We start from the raw sequence: 21,965 nt of genomic DNA, 5'->3' as shown, positions 1-21,965 counted from the left end.
CTCGAATTCGCTCGATTAAGCTCGATTAATATATTAAAATAAGCTCGATTTTTATATTCGATAAAAATTCAATTATTTGTGCTCGAACTCGAATTTGAGATATTTTATTAATTAAAATAATAAAAAAATTTTAAATATAAAAGTTCGATTAAGCTCGCGAGCTACTCAAACCGAGTATAAAAATACTCGAGCTCAGCTCGATCGATAAGTCGAGCTACTCGAGCTTGAGCTCGAGCTTAACTCGATAATAATCGAACTGAATTTAAATTTTATTTGAATCGAATCCGAATAACTTACAAGTACTAATGTATCATTTACACCCCTATCGCCGTCAAGCTCAATCCCGGTTTCGATCCATCCATTAATATCAGTCAACGTCTACCACCCAAATAACCCGATCCATTCCTGTTAGAAACAAGGAAAAAAAAGAAAATGCACTTGAGTGAGAATGAAGGCATCGAGGGGAACACCTTCGTGGTCACGGGTGGGCTGGGGTTCCTTGGCTCAGCCCTCTGCTTGGAGCTCATACGGAGGGGTGCTCGTCAAGTTCGCTCCTTTGACCTCCGACCTCATTCCCCTTGGTCTCACCGCCTCATTAACCACGGCGTCCGCTGCATCCAAGGTTTGCCTTTTCTTCTTGTACTAATTTCCTTCTAATATTCGGAAGAAACAACAAAAGTGACTACTTCTACTAGAATTTGCTCTAAAATTTCCAAATCACTGACTTGCACACTTTCGTGAATTTGTAAATCTTGTTTAAACTTTTCAATCTAGGTTTCTTAGCATATATAAATCTGGATTAAAACATAAAGTTTGCGCAATGCCTTTTATCTCTGGAGGTGACCATGAATTACCCATTTTGAGATACCTATAATATCAAGTCTGCCTTCACTCCATTCTGGATAGATATCTGCTTTTAGGTGCTTACCCATATATAAATCTTGACAACAGGCGATCTTGTCCTGAAAAAAGATGTTGAAAATGCTCTTCTTGGTGCCGATTGCGTTTTCCACCTGGCTTCATATGGCATGTCAGGAAAAGAAATGCTTCAGTTTGCTCGTGTGGACGAGGTGAATATTAATGGAACCTGCCATGTCTTGGAGGCTTGCCTTGAATTTGGGATCTCAAGGCTTATTTATGTCAGCACATATAATGTTGTCTTTGGGGGAAGGGAGATTGTGAATGGCAATGAGGCCTTGCCCTATTTCCCAATTGATGACCATGTTGATTCCTATGGGCGAAGTAAATCTATTGCTGAACAGTTGGTTCTTAAGTACAATGGCCGCCCTTTTAAGTAAGTAAATTTAACTGCAAAAATCCTCAAGTATGGTAATCTTTCCCTGCTACTCTTATTTTAGGCATGAACAAAATGGTACAAGAAATCTTTTTGAGTTTATACTCTGCCCCATTTTCTGCTGCAACGAGAAATTAGTTACATGGACAATTCTTTGCTGCACAGGAAGAATACTGGAAAATGTCTTTATACCTGTGCAGTTCGTCCAGCTGCCATATATGGACCAGGTGAAGAGCGTCACCTTCCTAGGATAGTATCTCTGGCAAAGTTGGGTTTGGTGCCATTCAAAATAGGTGATGCTAATGTCAAAACAGACTGGGTTTATGTGGATAACCTGGTACTCGCACTACTATTGGCAAGCATGGGACTTTTAGATGACATTCCTGGAAAAGAAGGGCGTCCAGTCGCAGCTGGCCAGCCATACTTCATATCAGATGGTAATTAAATGTGATCAATTCACATTTTTCTTTTCTTTTCTTTTTTCCCTCATAAGTTATGCAGAACTATTTGTCCTAGCAGTTTTATCCACTGTGACTATTTTACTGGGTGAAGTTGAAGATTTGAGACACAAGTTAAAATGGCACGGTCTTTTTCTTGGATGAAATTATTTTCTTTTTGCAGGGTTTCCAATCAACACCTTTGAATTCATCCAACCAATTTTAAGAAGTTTAGATTATGACTTACCAAAATCCTGGCTTGCTGTTTCACATGCTCTTTTTCTTGCAAAGATTTTCTGGGCTGTATACACAATGTTATATCCATTTTTGAATCGGTGGTGGCTTCCTCAGCCCTTCATTCTTCCTGCTGAAGTGCATAAGGTTTGTAATATGTGGTTCCCCGTTTCCCTGGTCCGACTTATGTCTGTGCTTCAAAGCTTTCACAGAGAGAACCAAAAACAAATACTCAGTGATCCATTCTGATTTTGTGTAGTAAAACTGTTGATCTTTTACTATATTTCCTTTTACCAAAGGGTTTTTTCTACAAAATGTGATGAATAGGAAGTTGATGTGGTATCACAAAGTTTTCCTAAGTACAATATTATGTTTGATGAACCTGATGCATGTTGACAGGTTGGTGTTACACATTACTTCTCATTCCTTAAAGCGCAGCGTGAGCTTGGATATGTTCCAATGGTGAGTCCTCGTGAAGGCATGGCTGCGACTATCTCATACTGGCAGGATAGGAAAAAGAAAAGTTTGGACGGACCTACAGTATATGCATGGGGATTTTGTGTGATTGGAATGATTCTACTTTTTGCTAGTGGTTGGTTCCCAGCCATAGGACCTGTGCCAGTCCTTAGATCTCTTGGTATTTTCTTCTTCCGATCAATGTTTGGAATACGGCTAGCATTTTGCGTAGCTACTGCAGTACATATTGGGGAAGCCATATATGCGTGGTGCCTGGCAAAAAGAGTGGATCCTGTTAATGCGAGAGGATGGTTCTGGCAGACTTTTGCTCTTGGGTTTCCCTCATTACGGCTGTTGTTGAAGAGAGCGAAAAAAATAGTGTAAGCATTGCTTTTGGGTAATTATACATGTGGTGTATGATACCTCATCCTCGGTAGAGAGTGGTTATGAATGAGATAATTAAACTTCGTGAAATTACCCCAAACAAGTTGGGGGATTAAAAATGGAGTGTTTCATGTGATGGAACAGATGGTGGGGAATTTTAAATTTTCAAATAGTTCTCCTAGATATGGATTGCTGTTTAATTGCATCATGGTTAATTCCTTTGGATGGTCATAACAAGTAGGAATGATGACTTCTTTTATGGATACGCAAATGATACGGATGCAGAAGAATGAACAGTAATAGGAGCATTCGATAGAAAAAACCATAATCATCCTCATTAAAATAAAAAATAAAATTTTAAAAATTAAAAAGAGAGAGAGAGAGAGAGAGAGAGAGAGAGAGAGAGAGAGAGAGAGAGAGAGCAAAATCCAGCCAAACTCAACTCGCATCAATATCACCTCGATGGATAGAGAAACGGATAAATTCCACTAACCGTGTTTGGGATGCCCTTTCTAGCAGTCTAGCAACCAACATCCTGTAGTTTTATTCTACTTCACTTAAACAAGGCAACGATTCTGCCTATGTTGAATAGTAATAGCACAACACAACCCAAAAGCCCATGCCCCTACACAATTAGTCGAAGACTACAAAGTTAAGCAGGATTTACTTCCATGGCAACTTTGACATGCCTTGTGGGTTGTTGTTATTGCAGCCTCCTGGGCTCTCATTAAGCGGGCTACGCAGCCGACCCGAAGATTCACTTAGAGTACCACGAGGCGGTGGGCTGGTGTCCCCTGTTGGCACACCACCTGGAGCAAGCTTTGGTGGGGCAGATAGAGTTTCCATCTGGTATGCTGAGTTATATTCCTTTCGACTCTCTGCAATAAAACTACTCGCAACCATCTGCAAGCAAGCAACAGGAAGCTCAATATCATTAGCACAGACATGTGAATTATTAGGGTAATTACAATGAGATGGTTAGTAACGTATAGAAGCAAAAGCCAATAGCAGCACCAGGACTCGTGTCGGTTTTACATTACAATTCTAAAACATTCACATAGCTGACTGATAAAGACTAGGGGAGGGAGGGTGGCCATTTCTCCACCCTCCAAAATGCCCCAATGTTAAATACCTGACAGTTGACATAATAGTAAATATCATCAAACTTAATGGCTTTAAAGGACACCCCCAAACCACCTACTCTTCTTTTCTCCCTTCTCTTCTTCCCTAAATCCAGTGACTTGTATGATCTTACCCAACATATGTGAGCATATAACCATGTAAAATTGTACACGCTCCAATACTCCATTCATCTCAAATAAATGTTCTATTTGACAACACATGCGTATTAAAGAAAAAAGCTTTAACTTTTATCCTTTTATATTTCAATTTTACAGTCTTTTTAATAATATTAATAGTTGGAGTATTAATAAAAACATCAATCACAAAAATATTTATTATTTTCTTGAGACAATAGAAATTTTAACATCATTTTTCAAATTCAGAGAAACTTTAACTTCCCATAGTGTGTTTTTGATCCATCAGGTATAATGCAAGATTCTGAAAAGGTTGAAAATATAGGCAATATGAAAAATATTTGTACAGAAGAATGAGCATTAATTAAAAATGGTAAATGGTAAAAAGAAAATAAATCTGAACAGGGGATGCAGCCGTTAGAACGCCAGCTACACCACCACCTAAGACACGGCCATCTTGGCCAGACAATGACACACTTAACTCTCCAGTTCTGCTCCGCTGACCACCATTTTATGACAGAAGAAATGAACAAGAAAGTGACAGAATTTCAAATCGCCCCTACACCATTAATGGGAAAGAAACATAATGCCATTAATATGGGATTATTCATAGTAAAGTAGTGCTTTCTCTTTATAAAGGCTGTGGAATATATGTAAAATTATATTTTATTGTAGACCAAAATTCAATACTAATACGTTTGATATAATTGTTTTTCACTATAAAGCTCATTTCGGGCACATCTTCATAGTTTAACAATGCTTCCAGAATCAGAACAATCATTGCCCTAAGATATGCCAAGTTCTGCTCTATGCCGATAATAAATCCACTTTTGCATATTGCTTCCCATGGCTGCATCCAGCTTCAGCTTTATGCTTGAGAATTGAGATTTACTATTCAAACACCTTTAAATTTTCATTTGATATAAGGAAGCTCTATTCCTGCTCCAATTGCATTTAACAGTACATACACATCAATGATTCTAACAAGCATCAGACAAATTAACAGTATTTTCTTTTTCATTCTTAAATTTATTTAGCCATTGCCCATTGGGAGTACATCAGAAAAACAGCAGCATACTTTAACAAGTATTATACTAATGCTTTCTTAGTTTAATGTTTATACTTTTAACAGGATATGACCATCCATCTATCAGGTTCATACTCTGGATGCAAATATATACCTCTTTCTCACACACCCCAAAAATTACTAATGAAAATAAAAATGTTATTTTGCCTTTATGAAACTTCCAGAGCTAAGCTGTAAAGCTCTCAATTCCTAAAGCAGTTTATAGGCATAAATTTAAATCCAAATATGAAAGGCAACAACAATAAGAAGATATTACATTTCTAGCATATAACAAACCTCATAAGTTACAGTCCTGCCAGATGTCGCTGGTTGGCGAAGAGTAACGTTTGATATGGCTCCATTTGCTGACAGGATGCAGACGGCTCTGGGACCGTGTTGAGAAAATGATATTATTTTTGATGATACATCCTAAAACCAGGCAGAGACATAAAATGTTAGCTTCAGATCGCCCAATTAACTAGAAGTACCATATCATTGAAAGAAGAGATACATTGCATACATATGTTTGTATAAAAGATGCACGGTAAAATTTAGAATGGTGCGCAGGCTGCCAGTGAAGCAAAGGATTATGATCCTTCACGTCAAGCAAGAAAAAAATTTAATAAAAGAAAAGGTATGTCCCCTTTACCATAGTTGCATGTACAGTAGATTTATTGAATTTACAGAAAAGACATATTATCTTCAACCAAATTAAGGAAACAGTTCATAAAAATCATCATCAAGATAAAGTGGTTCGTTCCCACTTTGCACTACTTTGTTTTAACTTGTGTATACATTCTGAAATTGCAAAATCACAAGCATTATCAAATTTTAAATTTACTTCATTATTTCTTTGTTGTTGTGAACAATTCCGGTTGCCAGAAAAGGCAATCTGTGAAATGATCATTTTCACCAATTTGGCATTTCATTTTATCACATCTAAAGTGCAATTATTTAGTGACATAACTCTTTGCTCCTGAATCAATATGGTTCTGAACAAAGACAATAATTGCAAGTAAAAACCTATACAAAAACAAAGTAAATAAAAGAAGTTTTGGCAACTCATGACACAAATATTGGAATCAAGCAAGTAGATGAACATGTCATTATTAATAAATGGCAGGAAAAGGAATTTGCTAAGATAGTTAACACTAGCAAATAAAGAATAAAAGCAATGAGAAAAAAGTTTTCTACATAAATCAAGAAAAGTAGAAATGAAAAGTTAAAGGAGAAAGAGAAACCTCTCCCGCTTTGACAGCGATAACGTGCGGCATAAACCCGACTCCTGATGATCCTGCAAAAAGAAAACACTCTTGACTAAAATATGTCACCTTAGTAACACAAATACAAAGATACATAGCTCTGGCTTCTAAAATTTTTTGTTTTGTAATTTTTTTTTAGGTTGATACATAGCTAACACTTATGCTTCATTTTGAAAAAGTAATTTAAGGAGAAGAGGGAAAAGAAAGGAACAAAAATCTTGTAATAACAAGAAAGCTGCAATCATAGCTGATTAACTACAATTATTATTTCAGTATTATTCAGGAAATATATATATATATATCTATAAATATCATAAGTAACCTTAGTAGACATTTTAATTGCTAGCTGATAGCAGCGTGCAAACAAGAGAGAGTAGAAAGGGGCAACAGAAAATGAAGCAAGGGCATACAAGTAACTTGGGCAAGATAAGAATCTGACAAGTTGAAGCAAAAACCAAAACTATATTTGGTTTTGTTAAGTGATGTAGATGTGCATATTTACATAATTGATGTTCCGACCTATTTTTTACCACTCATCTACTCTGCTTCTTAGTAGTAAGTATTGCACTGCTCTTACTTACCACTCAGCGGTGAGCGACCATTCCATCCTCTGTCTCACAACCCAAAACTAATGCTAATCACTCCCTATAAATCAACAGCAACACCGATACACACATACCAACAAAAAAAAAAAAAAGACACAACTGGACTTCCAAAATCAAAGTGTCAAAACTCAAAGCAAACATCTCAAACACTCCCCATTCTTGTCTCGTGACATCCAGATATGGTGTATGTGTTTATATACCCCTCCCCCCACCCAAAAAAACAAAAATGAAATTCTAATTAAATTAATGATTAAAAAAAATATTTATTTGAGAGAGTATCAAGAGAAAGAGTACCCAGAGCTTCAAGTTGAAGCTTCTTGCCAGAACCAGGAGGTCTCCCCCTAGCCCTTTTTGCTGAAGTTGGCAAGATGTGGAAAAGCTTAACGCAGTTGTACCGACATTGACAAGACAAGATTTGGATAAAATTAGTGCGAGGGACCGCATCAGCAAAGTGCCGAGGAGAATAATTGACTACAATTTTTTTAGTACGAATTTTCTTATCTGTAATCATATATCATATGTACACGAGTACTAATGACAGACATATACACGAGTACTAATGACAGACATACTTAAAATTTTAAATGGTGGTCGTAATTTTCTCTTTTTCTTTTTAGAGTATAGAAAAAAATACTTTACTCTGCAATCATATCATACTACGATTTGGTTCAACTAAACTAACCATAAAATTCTATAAAAAATAATAATAATAACCATAAAATGTGTACTAGTAAGTAGTAGTAATCTGTATATCCTATATAAAAAGAATCTCATGGGGGGTTTTAAGCTGCCACCTTTTTTTTTTTTTTTTTTTTTCTTTTTGTTGTTGTCTCTTTGGTTTTAATGGAGAGTCATGTGATTTTTTAGACAACTGTTGATTTTGTTCGTTCTGTTTTTGGCAGGTGTTTTTACTCTATTTTTGAAGCTTCTTTTTTTTTTTTTATTTAATATGTTTTTGTTATGTCTATTTCTCTTTGCCTCTTTCTTTTTTAATATTTAAGGTATCCTTCGTTTTCCTGTAAGTTTTTTATTTCCTTTTTTGTTTACATAGAGTATTTAGTTATGGACTCCATGGAAGGAAGAATAAAATTAAAAGATTAGAAATATTAAAGTCTTCAATCAAGATTGAAGAGGCAGCATAATGTTCATGTGAGCCGTTCTTTTTCATCTATTGTTGTACTTTATATTGTACTTTTTGAACTTTTCTTTTTGCCAGTGTTCTTTTATATAATTTTCCAAATTTCTACACAAGTAATTGTTAATTTTTATGTGAATTTCTAGGAAGTTGGTGGAACTGGAAAAGCCAGCTCTTAAGGTAATTTGTCTTCCTTTTTTTGAAGTTGGAAGTATGATCTCTCTTTGTTTTCAAAGATTATAGGATCATGCCAAGAATGCATTAGTACTTATACACCAGTTTTATGGGAAGTTTTCATTTTTAGTTTTTATGCATTGTACTTTATATTTTTTTGTAAATATCCACTACCTTACCTTTTCTATGAAGAAAAGGATTAGACGAGGAATATAAGTTGAATCTATGGTTTTTTTTTTTGTCTCTCTCCTTGATTTCTTTTCTCTTGCCTTGCTGGAATTGGCAAAACTAGTTCTAGAGGTACATTCTCTTTGTGTTTCTTGATGTTGGAAGTAAAAGCTTTGTTCGCTTCAAAGAGTTTTGGACATGCTTAGAACATGGTGGTTCTTATACATTGTCTATGCCAGTTTTGTAGGAATGCTTCATTTTAGATTTTGTCAATTATGTTTTATAATTTCTTTTTTACCCACTATCTTTTTTATGAAGAAAATGATTGAATAGGGAGTAAAAGTTTTAATTTGAGGTTTTTCCTTTTCTATTTTTGTTAAATATCTCTGTACCAATGATAGTCGTTGAATTGGGGATAATAATATTATTCTAAAGTTTAAACTTTGATTTATTAGCTCAATGGTTGATGTGTTGGTCCTGTTTTTTGAGTGATATGGTGTATGCTCATATTCAAGCATTTTCCCTCTTTTTTGTATTGATTTGTTTTGTCTATTATCTTTTTTTTTTTTTATGTCAATTAATGGTACACAGGGTGCTTCTGTGGGGTTGGCAGAAGATCATATAGAGTTCTCTACCAGGAGAATTAAATATAAGCTTTAGCCTATTGATGGAGAACATATGACAACTCAAAACCAATTTAATGGCGTTGGGGCCATGCAGCTTAAAGGGTAGGTAGTGGGCGAACATGTGAGATAAACAAGAAAAAAGCAACAGTATATACACCACTGATCGTAGCCTGGACATCACCTAGCTTGACACCATCCAAATACATCGCACTTAAAACGTAAGTTGTGGCAAGGCAATTAAGGCCAAGTATCTTTAACATTTTGAGGGTAGTCATAAAGGTACTACATCCTTAACGAATTATGTCAGTCGTTGGGGCAACTGATGCATGCTTTGTTGCTATGAATAAATTGTTCAATAATCATTTATAGTTACAAAGTATCTAACTATTTTTCAATTTGGTTTTGTCTTCTTTTGGATTTTTTTTTTAGCTTTGTCATGATATTAAAGTTTTTGATTTATTTTTAATTTTTTGACAATATTTCATGTTATTTTTATCTTAATAATTGCATTGCATGCACTGAAAATTATAATAAACGTTATAAAATTTAAATTTATTTGTTTATTTTGTTCATAATTTTTATAAAATCCTTAGATTTAAAGTATTGATTAGCACGAAATTATATAATATTTTTATTTAACAATTAATATTTTCTATTCAATATTGCAATTACCCAATAAAAAGCGTATTTAATACAATACAAAAAAGCAATAAAAAAACCGGGCGAAGCCCGGCCCCAGCTATTAGTAGTAGTAATAAGGTGGTTTACTGGCAGCACTATTTGTTTTCTTTTTGAGCCACAAAAATTGAAAAGAAACGATAGTCCATCCAATTGAAAGCGTTGGTTAGTTAATAAACGCCCAATCCAATCCAATCCAATCCAGTCAAGCAAAAGCAAAGCTAAAAACAATGGCGTCAGTGTATTGGCATTGCTGCTATATCTCACCTTGTTTCAACAAGAACGGTGTAGTAATACCACTCCTCTCCAACTCCCTAGGCTAGCAATAATAAAGCTACTTTACTCTTTATCTATTGACTGTTTTTACTTTGATTTGGTTTTGTTCAGGCGTAATCGCAAATACCAAAAGAAAGCAACCCGTACTCAGCTACAAGTACTACAGCCACCGCCCACAACATGAACAAAATAATAAACCCTTGTAATCTAATCCTACTCTTTGCTTTATTCTCATTTTCCTTAAATTCTGCTTTCTTTTATTCGGTTATTCCAATCCATTTGCCACAGTCATGAAGAAGCACTGGAAGAAGATGGGCATGGCCATGCAACTAGATCTACTAGAAGAAGACAAATTGTGCTTCAGGCGCCTCTTATTTCCATTTCTTTGCCGCAATTATTTATGTCTGACTCTAATGTACTGGCTCTCCCAGGGAATGGTACATGTTCTTCCTTTCTTTTTAATTTCTTTAATTTAATTTTCCCTACTGTTTCTTCTCAATTCTCCTCTTCCTCTCTGTTTCAGATGTGCCACAAAATTTCCGGGAGTATACTGATGACGTCAATAAGTTCAGGATTTTTATTCCCCAAGGTGAGTCTTTTCCTTAGTTCACCCAAATTTACATGTTCAAACCCGATTACAATTAGAATTATTGTTCTAGTTCTGGGAAATGCTGTTCAACTTACAGATTTTGGACTTGGCGAGAGATAGAAATGACTAGTTGTTGATGCAGATTGGCAAGTGGGAGCTGGTGAACCCAATGGATTCAAGTCCATTACTGCTTTCTACCCAGAAGAAGCTGCCAACTCAAATGGTACTCTCGCAGTTTCCTTGTGGTCACATCTTTTCTTTTTGTGTATGCAAGAATTTTAGTTTCTAAATTGGTTGCTTCAGTCACCGTCGTCATCACGGGGCTTGGCCCGGATTTTACTAGAATGGAATCATTCGGCAAAGTTGAAGCTTTTGCGGACACTCTGGTAGGCAAATTGGTTGCTTCCATCAGCTAATTTTCATGATTTCTTTCTATTAATTGTGCTTAACCACGCGTGGTTAACTGCATTTCCAATAGGTTAGTGGACTGGATAGGAGCTGGCAAAGGCCTCCAGGTGTGGCAGCAAAACTCATAGATTGCAAAGCTGGTAATGGTAATTATTTGTATTATTCAAGACCATCCTCTACCGTGGACAGATACATATATAGTCTATGGAATGGATTTGATAAGACTAAAAAAATGCTCCAGACACGAGAGCTTTATAGGAGATCGATTCAACTAGGATGTTTTCTTCGTGATTGAAAATCGTCAGAACTTTTCTACCTCCATGGTTTTGGTTTTCATGTACACAGAAAAAATAATTTGTTGGCGCTACTTGAAACGATTCTGCAATTACTTACAGACAGTAGATCTTCTTCCCATCTACCCTTGATTAATTACATTTTGTTTAACCATTGGGCAGGCTTCTACTATATTGAGTACACATTGCAAAATCCAGGAGAAAGTCGAAAACATTTGTTTTCTGCTATTGGAATGGCATCCAATGGTTGGTACAACAGACTATACACTGTCACAGGACAGGTGCGCTTACATGAAATACATACATACATACAATTCAGTTACTTGATTCTTGTATTACCAAAACACTTGTTCTTTCTCTGTACCTTCTATGATTCTGTTATTCCTATGTCATTTTGCCGCAGTTTGTGGAAGAAGAGGCAGAGAAATATGGTTCCAGAATTGAGAAGGTAGTTTAATCAATAATATACAAGAAAGCTAGAACTTTTTGCATCTTCAGGTTCTTGTGGTTCCAATTATAGAATTAAGAGAAAGCAAGCCCTGCATCTCATTATTTCTTTCAGAAAAAGCCCTGGTAAATTTTATGAACAGAACACTAACCCCTTTTTTTGGTCATTAACCCAAATATGAACTTAGTGCAGCATGATTGTTTTCTATATATCTATAATAGAAAATTGATGAACTCATGGCTGGCTTCACATTTCCTTGCTGAATTTCAAGTCTGGTCTTGCAGGCTGTATCATCCTTCAAATTCATTTGAAGCAACAATCGCAGATCAAGAAGTCACTCCTCCCTTCATTTTCACGTCAATTGATTGATACATTGTCCTAGCTAAACGAACATGGTTCGCAAACAAAAAAGAGAAAAAAAAGTTACTCTTCATTTATTTATTTATTTTTTCCAGAGAGTGCTGCAGAACCTCGTAATTTGTAATATATTAGTCATTTATGAAGCAGCTATTGCCTTAGATTTTTACGAGGCATTCTCCTTGTATGAAATTTGATCAATTATTATTTAAAGGCTTTCAATATCCTTAGACACTGATGATTCTGTTACCCTAATAAATTAACTTTAGGCAATTCACAGTATCTACCATGAATTACTTCTGCTGCACTTGCACCAGACTTGAAAACCATCCTACCCAAACCTAAGAAAATTACAGGAGCAGCACGACTTTCTGTATGGTTCTACTCCTATCGCCCTATTATGTTTTCATACATATTTCATTGAACGTTGGACCAGGTTTTCCAGCCTTGGTTATGCACTGATACTAACATTTGCCTACGTATTTCAGAAACATTGGCAGGCAATTTCCTTGAATTCAAGAAATTCTCTATTGGCCATAGCCTGCAGGGGCAAATAGAAGAGGATACAAACAATGATTATGAAATCAGTTTTTACTTTCTCCATCACTCGTTCTTCAGTTTTCATTGCATAACTTTTACCAAATGAAAGATTGAGCTGGTAAATAAAAAGTAGATTCTTCATGCCCTCAAATTTTTGCCTCTCTTTCTCCATCTGCAAATACAACTCCTCAAAGTGAAGAATCCTATCTTGGATCTCTTTCATCTGCAAAACTCAGGATATTCAGTAAATAATTTATAAATTCAACATCCTAGATACTAATCTAGGAAGCCTTACATACCTGCACTTCTGTAATTCCATTGATTGCCCTTTCAATGTCTTGTTCTTCCTTCTCAAGCAGTGAATCCAGATCTGCATATGCTCTTTCCAATGCATTTAGGTTGGTGTCACCATCAGATGAAATATCTGCTTCTACGCCAAAAGGAAATAAAGCCTCAGCCAAATGCCAGTCTCAACAAGAAATTTTCAACAGTCAAGACGGCCCCTTTTTTTAAAGGAATATATTATGTGCAGACAATGCTAGATGATCTTTCTTATTTATTTATTTATATTTTTTCTCTAGGCTGCGGATGCCCAGGTGGGAGGATGTTAAACGGTAAACTATTTGGAGCCAACTCTTATGAGCTGCAGACCAAATGTGAAAATGGCCTATGACTAGCACAGGCACTATTGGCTGCTTTCACAAGCAAGGAAATATAATCCAGAGTTATATCATTTGTCAGAATTATAGGAGTTGCATATTAATAACTAATCAACCATGATATCAAGTTAAATAAGCCAACACAATAGTCATCCATGATATCAAGTTAAACAAGGTGACACCTCCAACAAATACCAAGTATGTAGATCCAATCATGATGCAGATGCAACACATAAGCAAATCTCTAAATGCTTGAAGTTAGTGTAAAACTAGAAGCCATTCATACCTTGTCTTGTGTTTCTTAGAAGAGATCCACGACCCACTTTGCTAGCTCTGGTGTCATCCACCTCAGATAAAGTGGTAAGAGCTGCCAGGGTGGCAGCTTCTGCAACCTTCACACCAGCCAATGCTGATAGAAAAGCAGCCTGAAAAAAGTTGTAAGTGACAAACATTTATTGCTAAACAGAAACTGCCTCAACAACATCAGATAATTGATGTTTTGGAACAAAAGTAAAATCAATTTTAGTGTATCAAAATCAATGCTTATAATCTGTCGAATATTGCATACAACTAAAAATATTAAGCATCCCTTTCCCATCAAATGGATTTGCTGGATGTCTATTAGCTACAGCCACTGCTTTTTGAACGTCGGCATCAGAATTATCCTAATCCATTACTCTCAAAGCACATAATGGAGCAATATAGAAATAAGAAGCCTACCCACACTAACATGCAGTGCAGAGCAGGACGTCAAAAAAATGATGGTTGAGTTTATGTTGCCATTAAGTTTATGCAGGTACTTGAGATATTCACTAGAACCCAACAAACTCCTTGAATTGTGGCATTAGTGCAAAGCAAGTTATGCATCTTGAGCTTGATTGCCAGCCAGGCCGTAAGAACTTGATAAGGAAATTATGGCAGCAAAAAAGTTAGGTGCATTTGAGTCCAAATACTAGCTTAGCAAGTTCCTATCCCATCTTCCTTATGTTTCAAGTTAAACAAGAAAAAAGACATACCTGAGCCATTATTGGGTTGCTTGCATCAGCAAGAGGTGTGAGGCGCATCCTTTTGTTGGTTTCAAATCCAGGTTCGGCCTTGTCAGAGCATGGATGACCAAGATATTCCTCTCCAAAAGGAAGCTTAATGAAATGAGGGATGCAATCCTTGTCAGTTCTACCACCAACATGCTGTGCAACCTTTTTCCAGTCATCACCATAATGGATAATGGCTTCCAGAAGGAGCGAAGTCTCTTTTTCTAACCAATCTGCCTTGGCTTCATTAGTGATCTCTACCCTACTGAAATCAGCATTGCTAAGACCAACCCTAAAGTTGCCCTGAACATAGCACCTTGCACAGAGGGTGGAGTCATACGGCACAAGAAAATGGGGATTCAAAAACTCAGCAGCTCAGGGTACCAAACTCAAAAGTTCCCAAAATGTCTTAGCCTCAAACACGAAACATTTAATATAAATGCAAACAGAAAATTACATTATCTCAATAGTTAAGGCAAATCCATGTCTGTATAGTTGCGGCTTTTATTGATTACAAGCAAGAAAATGATTATAAAGAATCGAGGGAAAGAATAGTAGAAAGGGTAACAAGAATAATGTTAATAACAGTAGAATAATCAAAAGAAGGGAAAAGGGAGACCTTGTCGTGAACGAAGCAAGCGAAGGTACAAAGAGACCTGCAAGCGCCACAGAAACGCCCACAAGTAGACGAGTGTTTGGAGGTGAGGGCAGCATCTTTGAGGTGAGTGGAGGAGGCGGAGTAATTGATGAGACCCCAGAGCTCAAGGAAATCGAAAACCCTTCGAACAGAACCAACGTCGCCCAGTAGAGTCCTCCGGGCGTCAGTGAAGAAAATCTTCCGGGAAGGATTTTCCCTGAATTGCTTGATAATGGAGTTGCGGTAATACATGTAAAGAATAGGGCTTTTGGAAGGGTAGCGACCATCGAAGAACTCTGGAAGGAAACGGAGCTCGCACGAATCTATCTTCCCCCATGAGAACCACCCTATATAGTTTAGCACTAACAATTAACAAACAGGGAGTGTATGTATACTAAGGGGCCAAGGGTGGTGGGGGAGAAACGAGATGCGCTGCACTTACGGGAGTAGCTGGGGACGTGAATGACGTCAGCATCGATGGAAGATGGACGGCTGCTGCGAGTGGGAGTGGAAGGGATTTCAGACTTGACTGCAGCTGGGGTGGTGAGTTTGGTCGAGATTTGGGGAGGTTTGAACTGGTTTGGGTTTGGGATTGGGGTGGAGGTGGTGTCCGAGGAGGCCGCTGCTTTCACCGGTGATTTTCCTGCCATGCTTCCAACCTTCCTTTCTCTCTGTCCTAACTCCAATTTTCACTAAGGCTCGACATCGTACGGGTAAAACGGCCACCTTTTTTTTAAAAATAAAAGAAAACCTCCCTTAATTTTATACCGCCCTTAATTTTATTTTAATTTTTCTTGCTCAGACTCGGAGTATACATGATAACCAACTGCTAATGATAATAATGTAATAAATACAGAATAATATCCCGATTTAGTACTACTTTTTCCCTTTAAATGGCTACTAATATAATATTTAATTTATTTTTATTTTGGTTAAACAAGATTAAACTATTAAGAGTAGTATTTTTGGTTGGTTTGTATTTATATTCATTCAGTCCATAGGTTTACGAATTAACCAATTTCTCCGATTAGGCCGCCTTACCTTACCAAACCAAACCAAACGAAACGGTTCTGCCTTCTCAACCCACATTTGAACTTCTCCATGCCACTTGCCCTTCATCTTACTTACATTAACATTACATAAATAACTAAGAATACTTTGTACACACAATTTTTTTTCTTTTTTTTTTTTTTGGGTCTTTTCAATTCAAAGAAAATGCATCCGGAGCTTCCTCCATTCTTTGAAGTCAGGCTCTCACAATCATTCATAAAATGCACAACTTTTTTGCGTGTCCAATGACTCCCCCCCCCCCCTCCCCCCCCCTCCCTACTACTACTATGCACAAAACTAGAACCATGTCTACATACAATGCAGGACACCACCAGACACCAGAGACTATCTATACACCAAAATGCTGGGACTACACTTATAAAAGAATCATATCTTGATTCTACCATCATGTATTTTTACACCATTTTTATTCCCTACGTGGTTGCTAGAAACCCATTCCAGCATCCATCAATCCATGACTGCTGGCCACCCAATCCGAGCACCTGCAGTATATGAGCTTTAGATACACCAGTGTAAAGGAAGAGCTTTCTGCACCCTCCATGTTGTTTCTCCACATCTGGAGCGACTCAAGACAACATTAACATTGACTTCTCTGGTGAGCATGACTACGTATGACCTGCACAACATAAACGTGGTAAGACCATGCCTCCACACCCAGAAAAAAGAAAAAAGAAAAAAAAAAAAAATATATATATATATATATAATTTAATATACACCCTAAAAGATTAAATGAAGAGTGGAAAATTTTAATATTAACAGTAGCATTATTGATTTCCCAATTGTATTAAACTTAATGGTGGAGATAGAATTTCTAGGCTAGTAGAATCTTCAACCTCTGTTGAAAGTTAAGGTTAGGTTATTCACACTGCACTAGTTAGAGGAAAAATATTTTAAAGTGATAGCTGGTGTACATAGCTGCAGTCTTTCAGTCCCAAACAGCCCTCACCTTTTCACCAGATGTAGGCAACATGAACATATGCAGTCAATGTCAAGCTTGTCGCCTGAGCACATATAAAAACTTTCATTCCTTTCTACTCTCTTCAGTTCTCTAAACAATCACTATGATACTTCTAGTAGTCATATCTTGTTAAAAAAACTCACTTCACTTTTAGAACAAGCATAATTAAATCATTTTGATAGGCAAACACGCCATGAAATCAGGACTAATCCGTGATGATCTAGCATTATAAACTCAAACAGAATCCATTTGATAGGAATCAGATGGAAAACCAAAAACTATTTGTAGGCTCTAATGAAAGAAATCAGATGGAAAACCAAAAACTATTTGTAGGCTCTAATGAAAAACAAAAACATGTCCCCACCAAAATGATATTCAGTGCAATTATTAATCCCACCCCAGAACTAATCCCTACAATGGGGGTAGCAACATTTTATTTGTTTCCTCTCCATTAATTTTTGGGTTTTCAATAGTACTAACTGCAGGAAAGAAAATTACTTGTATCTATAATGCAGGAAAGAAAAAACTAATAGTACCTGTAGAAAGCAAAATTAATAATTTGCAAGGCTAGATCCGAAGCCCGCCACTCAAGTAGCAGTTCCGCTGCTCTTAGTCCTGCTGCAATCTAAGGATACCTGAAATAATTAAAAACTCCAGCCACAGTTAATACCATAGCAAGATGACCATGGCAACCCTAAGAACTTCATTCCCCAAGATCTCACTACTTACCTTGATCAACTCCTCACCCAGTTGTTTGGTCAGAACCGCTACCTTGCATAAACTGAGAGGGAGTAGTAACTATAAACTGTGGCTGTGCTGGAACAGGTGCTGCTATACCTGATAAATAAACACACTTGCCTCATAAGGTCTTCTGCATTGAATTAATCCCATAAACCATTTTAAAACAACAGGGCCTGCTTTAAGGTTCTCAAAGCGGGTGCTTTCTACGATTGTTCAAGAAACAAAGGATTGAGAAATTCATTCATGATGGTTCATCCCTTTCTCTAAGCTTAACAAAGAGAACCATTCTCTGTATACTCCAATAGATACCATATTACAATGCGGAGCAGGAATAACTTTTGATTAAACGAAATATAAAGATGAAGATGTATAAATCCTTGGCAGACAGAATTAGGGAAAAAAAAAAAAAGACAAAGCCAGTAGCACAAGCAAGCACAAAAAGGTAATTTTTCAGACTGATATTAACCTCCAGGATATGGTGTTTGGATTGTGGGCATTGGAGAAGACGTTATTGCATTAGCACTGGGTCCACCAAACTGCACTATTTGAGGACTTGGCATTGCATATCCCTGTACAGCCGTATAACCATGTCCACTAGGAACAGTTTGACCCAATTGTCCATACGGATAGATAGCTGCATTAACTGCTCCAGGTACTCCGTATATCTGAAGGTACTGGTGAGCTGCATGAGGGTTGTAAAGACCCTGTCCATAGAATGATAGCACACGAAGAAACAAGAATAAATCAGTATCCCAAGCATTACTTACTCTAATGAAAGTTAAATAATTGCACTTTAGAATGCCATTAACCTGAGGATAGACATATTCAGGTCCATATGTTGCATACCTGCAAAGATAAACAATATCAAAGATTTCAAAAAGATTAGCTTTAAACCAGAAATTGGGCATCAAATTTTAGAGTGTGAATTTATAGCAGGGAAATAAACACAATACCATTCATCACATCAGAACAACCAACTTTTCAAAGTGAAATACCAACATGCTCCTATTTATCAATGAGCAATACTAAGTAAGGCCCAAGAGATTCCTCAGTAAAGTCATAAGTCTAACTACTCGGCCAACAGGAATAATCAAATACCCTCTTCTCCCAACATTTCTTTTTTCCTTTTGATCCTTATCAAATCACAATCATGATCTTGCCTGTTCAATAAACATTGAGCTTGGGCACATATCCTCCGCAACTACCACTTTTTGCATTCCTGCAATTACCAATCACACCATGTCATATGACTGTACTTTGGAGTAATTAATCCTAAATCCTAACGTAAAGACTAATAACTCCTTGACCAATGTTACATGCTGTGATTGGTTTGAACTGCCATGCGAAAAGGAGAATAATAGGAAGAAGAGAAAGTAGCTGCAAAAGGATATGTACCCAATGGAACTCTGACTAGCGAACTTTCCACAGTGATCCAACATTCCAACTATGTCGTAGATTGATGGGGCACATACAGCACGGAACCATATTTATGCTAAGGCTACAACCTATTCCTCATTACGATGAAACAATAGATGTATCTGGACCTACTGTTCATACATGTGTGAAAACACTTCAATCCACAGGACAATAATTTTAAATGAAGAAAAAATTTAACAGAAAGTAGCCTTGAGATCTGCAATGAAAATTTACCAAAGACAGAAGCAAAAATTCTTCAACCAAAACTTAATGTGTCCATTCTTTCAAATTCCAAGTGGAAAAACCCAGGAAATATAACATTACAGACAGATAACATAATGTGTCAGTCAAGCACTTGTATCAAAGTCCATTGTGGACAAAATCCCAAGAAAAGAAACCTAACATAAAATCTCTAAGGCAATTGATAAAACAAGATCTGAGAAACTATAAAGTATAAATCATAAAAACCAGAATTTGATGCTCAAAAAAGCCAAGCTGAATTGAAGCAGGATTGGAGAATCAAAATAATTAGACTCATTTGAATAAGAAAGCAGAACTCACCCATAAGAAGGGTACATCAATCCTTGCTGATAGCTGTAAGAAAGTGGTGGCTGATAGCCAAAACTTCCAACATAAGTCCCTCGTGTAGCTTGCACACCTCCCAAGTATGGAGAAGCTGGTCTCAAACGTCCTATTAGAGAGATAACAAGGGAAAATAATTAACTAGATCATTGAGGTTGATACAAAAGGTCACATGTGAAACTAACGGAAACAATTGAAAAATTAGTTCAAGTATGATGCCATCAGCTTACGAGTTGAATGGAAACAAAATGCAACCACCTTACAAATTGCTACTAGAAGCACAAAGATTTGGACAGGATAAACTATAAGAGACACACTTTGGGCATAGGAAGACAGTTTTAAATGAAAGGGACATCTGTCATAAGAAAAATTGAATCAGTATTGGTGGGAACGAGAATGAAACCAAATTTAAGACAGATGATGACAGATAAAAGGAGAAAACGGGGAAAAAGAAGGGAAAAAAAAGGAATAGCAAATATTAGGTACGAACAATTTTACAACTTGAAGACAATAATCGCCCAGAATGTGTAATATTAAAGCGGCAAAAAAAAAGGAAAAATGGAAATATAATGAAGCCATCAGCTGTAAGATCAAGACTAACCGGACAAATTAGAGATGATACCGTAAGGCACTGGAGGTCGAGGTCGGCCAAGTGAAGCCAAATTACAATTAGCGCGCCTGCCATCTATAATTGGAGTTGGATCAGCACAGGCTCTCCTAGCAGCCTCCGGATCCCGGAAAGTCACCTACACCCTCCATGCAAAGACGAGAGGAAACCAAGTCACTCTAAAGTTAATAAACCAGGCCATCCACTTGACACGCATTGGTAGAGAATCCAAGGCATGCCGCCATTTAATTTGCACCAGCTTGTCACTATTTACATAAGAATAACAATGATGGCCAAATGCAAAGTAGCATAGCATCATCAAGCAGCAGAAAAGATAAAGAGACCTTAGAAAAGAAAAAAAAAATTTAACACTCACAAAACCATATCCTTTGGAACGGCCGGTGTTCTTATCAGTGATGACAACGGCCTCCAGAATTTCACCAAACTGCTCGAAATAGCGGCGCATGGTTTCACTTTGCGTTTCCCAAGCGAGTCCCCCAACAAAGACCTTGGTGTATGTTGTATCTCCAAAAGGGGAATTCATGTATTGAAAACCAGAACTCGAACTCGACCCCGAGCTCGGACCTGGAATCGGCTGATACGCCATGACCAAAGATGACCCGATTCAAATCCAGCGATATTAAGGGGTAAAAGAACGAAAGGGTGCAAGATTGTTTAAGGGCAAAAAAGAAAAGGTGATGAATAAATTTAGGGACAAATGAAATCAAGTGATAATGAGGTTTGACCCCCAGAATAAAAAGGTTTAGTTTTTAATGATAAAACCCTAGAAAAACCCTAGAATTGGAGGCAAGGAAATATACCCAGAATCAATTTGGGATTTAAGGGAAGCAATCAACAGGGGTGGAGGTTGGGTTATTTTTTTAACAGGAAAGCAAAAGATGGGAAAGCGGACATAATAATCCCAAGAATCATACCATAATAAAATAAAAATAAAAATGAAAATAAAAAATGAAAGAAACAAAGGAGAGGGGAGAAAAGAGAAACCCTAGATGGGCCAAGAAGAGGTTGAAGTCGGTGGTGGTGGAATTGGATGGAAAGGTATATGCACTAGTGGGCTTTGCTTTGGGCTCTATACACAGAGACTGACAGGAAGATGAAAAAGAAAAGGAAAGGATTGACGATTCATGAAAAGCAAACAATCTACTACTACTACTAATTATTATTATTATCTATACAAAAAACAGCCAAAAGCAGTAACAGAGGATGAAACTGTAGCACTTAGCAGAAGCATGAGGATTGATATCGAACAGAGTGAAAAATCAAATCAAAGACAAAAAAAAAAAAAAAAAGAGTGTTAAGGTAAGGCAAATAAGAAATTAACTTTATTAATTGAAGTTGTTTTTATTGTAAAGAGATGAAGGGGTATGAGGGGAATGAGAAGAGGGATCATCATGATTTGCAGCCAAACAGAGCAAGAAAAGGAAAAAGAGAAAGAAAAGAAATGAGAGACCCTTTTGCCTTGGAGAGCTCTCAAACAAAGCAAGACAGACAGCTTGGGTTGCCAACGTGGGACCTACCACCCCTATGGTCTATGGCTACTCTCTCTAATCTCTAT

General features: G+C 36.9%; 5 protein-coding genes across 9 annotated transcripts; 2 read left to right on the top strand and 3 right to left on the bottom strand.

Annotated features, from left to right (window-relative positions):
- Positions 1–397: 397 nt before the first annotated feature.
- Positions 398–3,012, top strand: LOC111315222 (NAD(P)-binding Rossmann-fold superfamily protein). The gene is made up of 5 exons (XM_022916801.2): positions 398–622; positions 952–1,294; positions 1,460–1,731; positions 1,916–2,112; positions 2,365–3,012. Exons 1-5 carry the CDS (start codon positions 433–435, stop codon positions 2,803–2,805), a joined length of 1,443 nt encoding a protein of 480 aa, XP_022772536.1. The 5' UTR covers positions 398–432; the 3' UTR covers positions 2,806–3,012.
- Positions 3,013–3,236: 224 nt separating this feature from the next.
- On the bottom strand, positions 3,237–7,505 carry LOC111315826 (AT-hook motif nuclear-localized protein 10-like). The gene is made up of 4 exons (XM_022917861.2): positions 7,289–7,505; positions 6,369–6,421; positions 5,425–5,556; positions 3,237–3,708 (listed from the first exon to the last, which is right to left on the bottom strand). The coding sequence occupies exons 1-4, from the start codon at positions 7,503–7,505 to the stop codon at positions 3,469–3,471; spliced, it is 642 nt and encodes a 213-aa protein (XP_022773596.1). The 3' UTR covers positions 3,237–3,468.
- A 2,398-nt stretch (positions 7,506–9,903) lies between these two features.
- On the top strand, positions 9,904–12,315 carry LOC111315221 (Photosystem II reaction center PsbP family protein). Of its 3 annotated transcripts, none has more exons than XR_002693267.2 (10): positions 9,904–10,060; positions 10,163–10,253; positions 10,340–10,488; positions 10,575–10,640; positions 10,783–10,863; positions 10,944–11,026; positions 11,119–11,194; positions 11,504–11,622; positions 11,745–11,914; positions 12,074–12,315. XR_002693267.2 is itself a non-coding variant. In XM_022916800.2 (10 exons), exons 1-10 carry the CDS (start codon positions 10,006–10,008, stop codon positions 12,098–12,100), a joined length of 786 nt encoding a protein of 261 aa, XP_022772535.1. In that variant the 5' UTR covers positions 9,904–10,005; the 3' UTR covers positions 12,101–12,315. The 3 variants fall into 3 exon arrangements, 2 of the variants coding, with proteins under 2 accessions (XP_022772535.1, XP_022772534.1); XM_022916800.2 differs by having other exon boundaries at positions 11,119–11,188; positions 11,745–11,789; XM_022916799.2 differs by having other exon boundaries at positions 11,745–11,789.
- A 13-nt stretch (positions 12,316–12,328) lies between these two features.
- Positions 12,329–15,981, bottom strand: LOC111315218 (SWI/SNF complex subunit SWI3B-like). Its single transcript, XM_089749027.1, has 6 exons — positions 15,456–15,981; positions 14,909–15,360; positions 14,362–14,751; positions 13,632–13,770; positions 12,986–13,116; positions 12,329–12,909 (listed from the first exon to the last, which is right to left on the bottom strand). Exons 1-6 carry the CDS (start codon positions 15,661–15,663, stop codon positions 12,631–12,633), a joined length of 1,599 nt encoding a protein of 532 aa, XP_089605153.1. The 5' UTR covers positions 15,664–15,981; the 3' UTR covers positions 12,329–12,630.
- Positions 15,982–16,127: 146 nt separating this feature from the next.
- Positions 16,128–21,920, bottom strand: LOC111315220 (uncharacterized). Of its 3 annotated transcripts, none has more exons than XR_016330570.1 (8): positions 20,766–21,920; positions 20,405–20,528; positions 19,762–19,891; positions 18,594–18,630; positions 18,251–18,488; positions 17,773–17,880; positions 17,580–17,678; positions 16,128–16,700 (listed from the first exon to the last, which is right to left on the bottom strand). XR_016330570.1 is itself a non-coding variant. In XM_089749037.1 (7 exons), exons 1-6 carry the CDS (start codon positions 20,994–20,996, stop codon positions 17,786–17,788), a joined length of 876 nt encoding a protein of 291 aa, XP_089605163.1. In that variant the 5' UTR covers positions 20,997–21,912; the 3' UTR covers positions 17,580–17,678; positions 17,773–17,785. The 3 variants fall into 3 exon arrangements, 1 of the variants encoding a protein (XP_089605163.1); XR_016330569.1 differs by having other exon boundaries at positions 20,384–20,528; positions 20,766–21,910; XM_089749037.1 differs by lacking the exon at positions 16,128–16,700 and having other exon boundaries at positions 20,384–20,528; positions 20,766–21,912.
- Positions 21,921–21,965: the final 45 nt, after the last annotated feature.

Source organism: Durio zibethinus, chromosome 20 (assembly GCF_047325235.1).
Source record: "Durio zibethinus cultivar Kanyao isolate XHJ-2024 chromosome 20, ASM4732523v1, whole genome shotgun sequence".
Lineage (NCBI taxonomy): Eukaryota > Viridiplantae > Streptophyta > Magnoliopsida > Malvales > Malvaceae > Durio > Durio zibethinus.
This window is presented reverse-complemented; position numbering and strand designations above follow the sequence as displayed.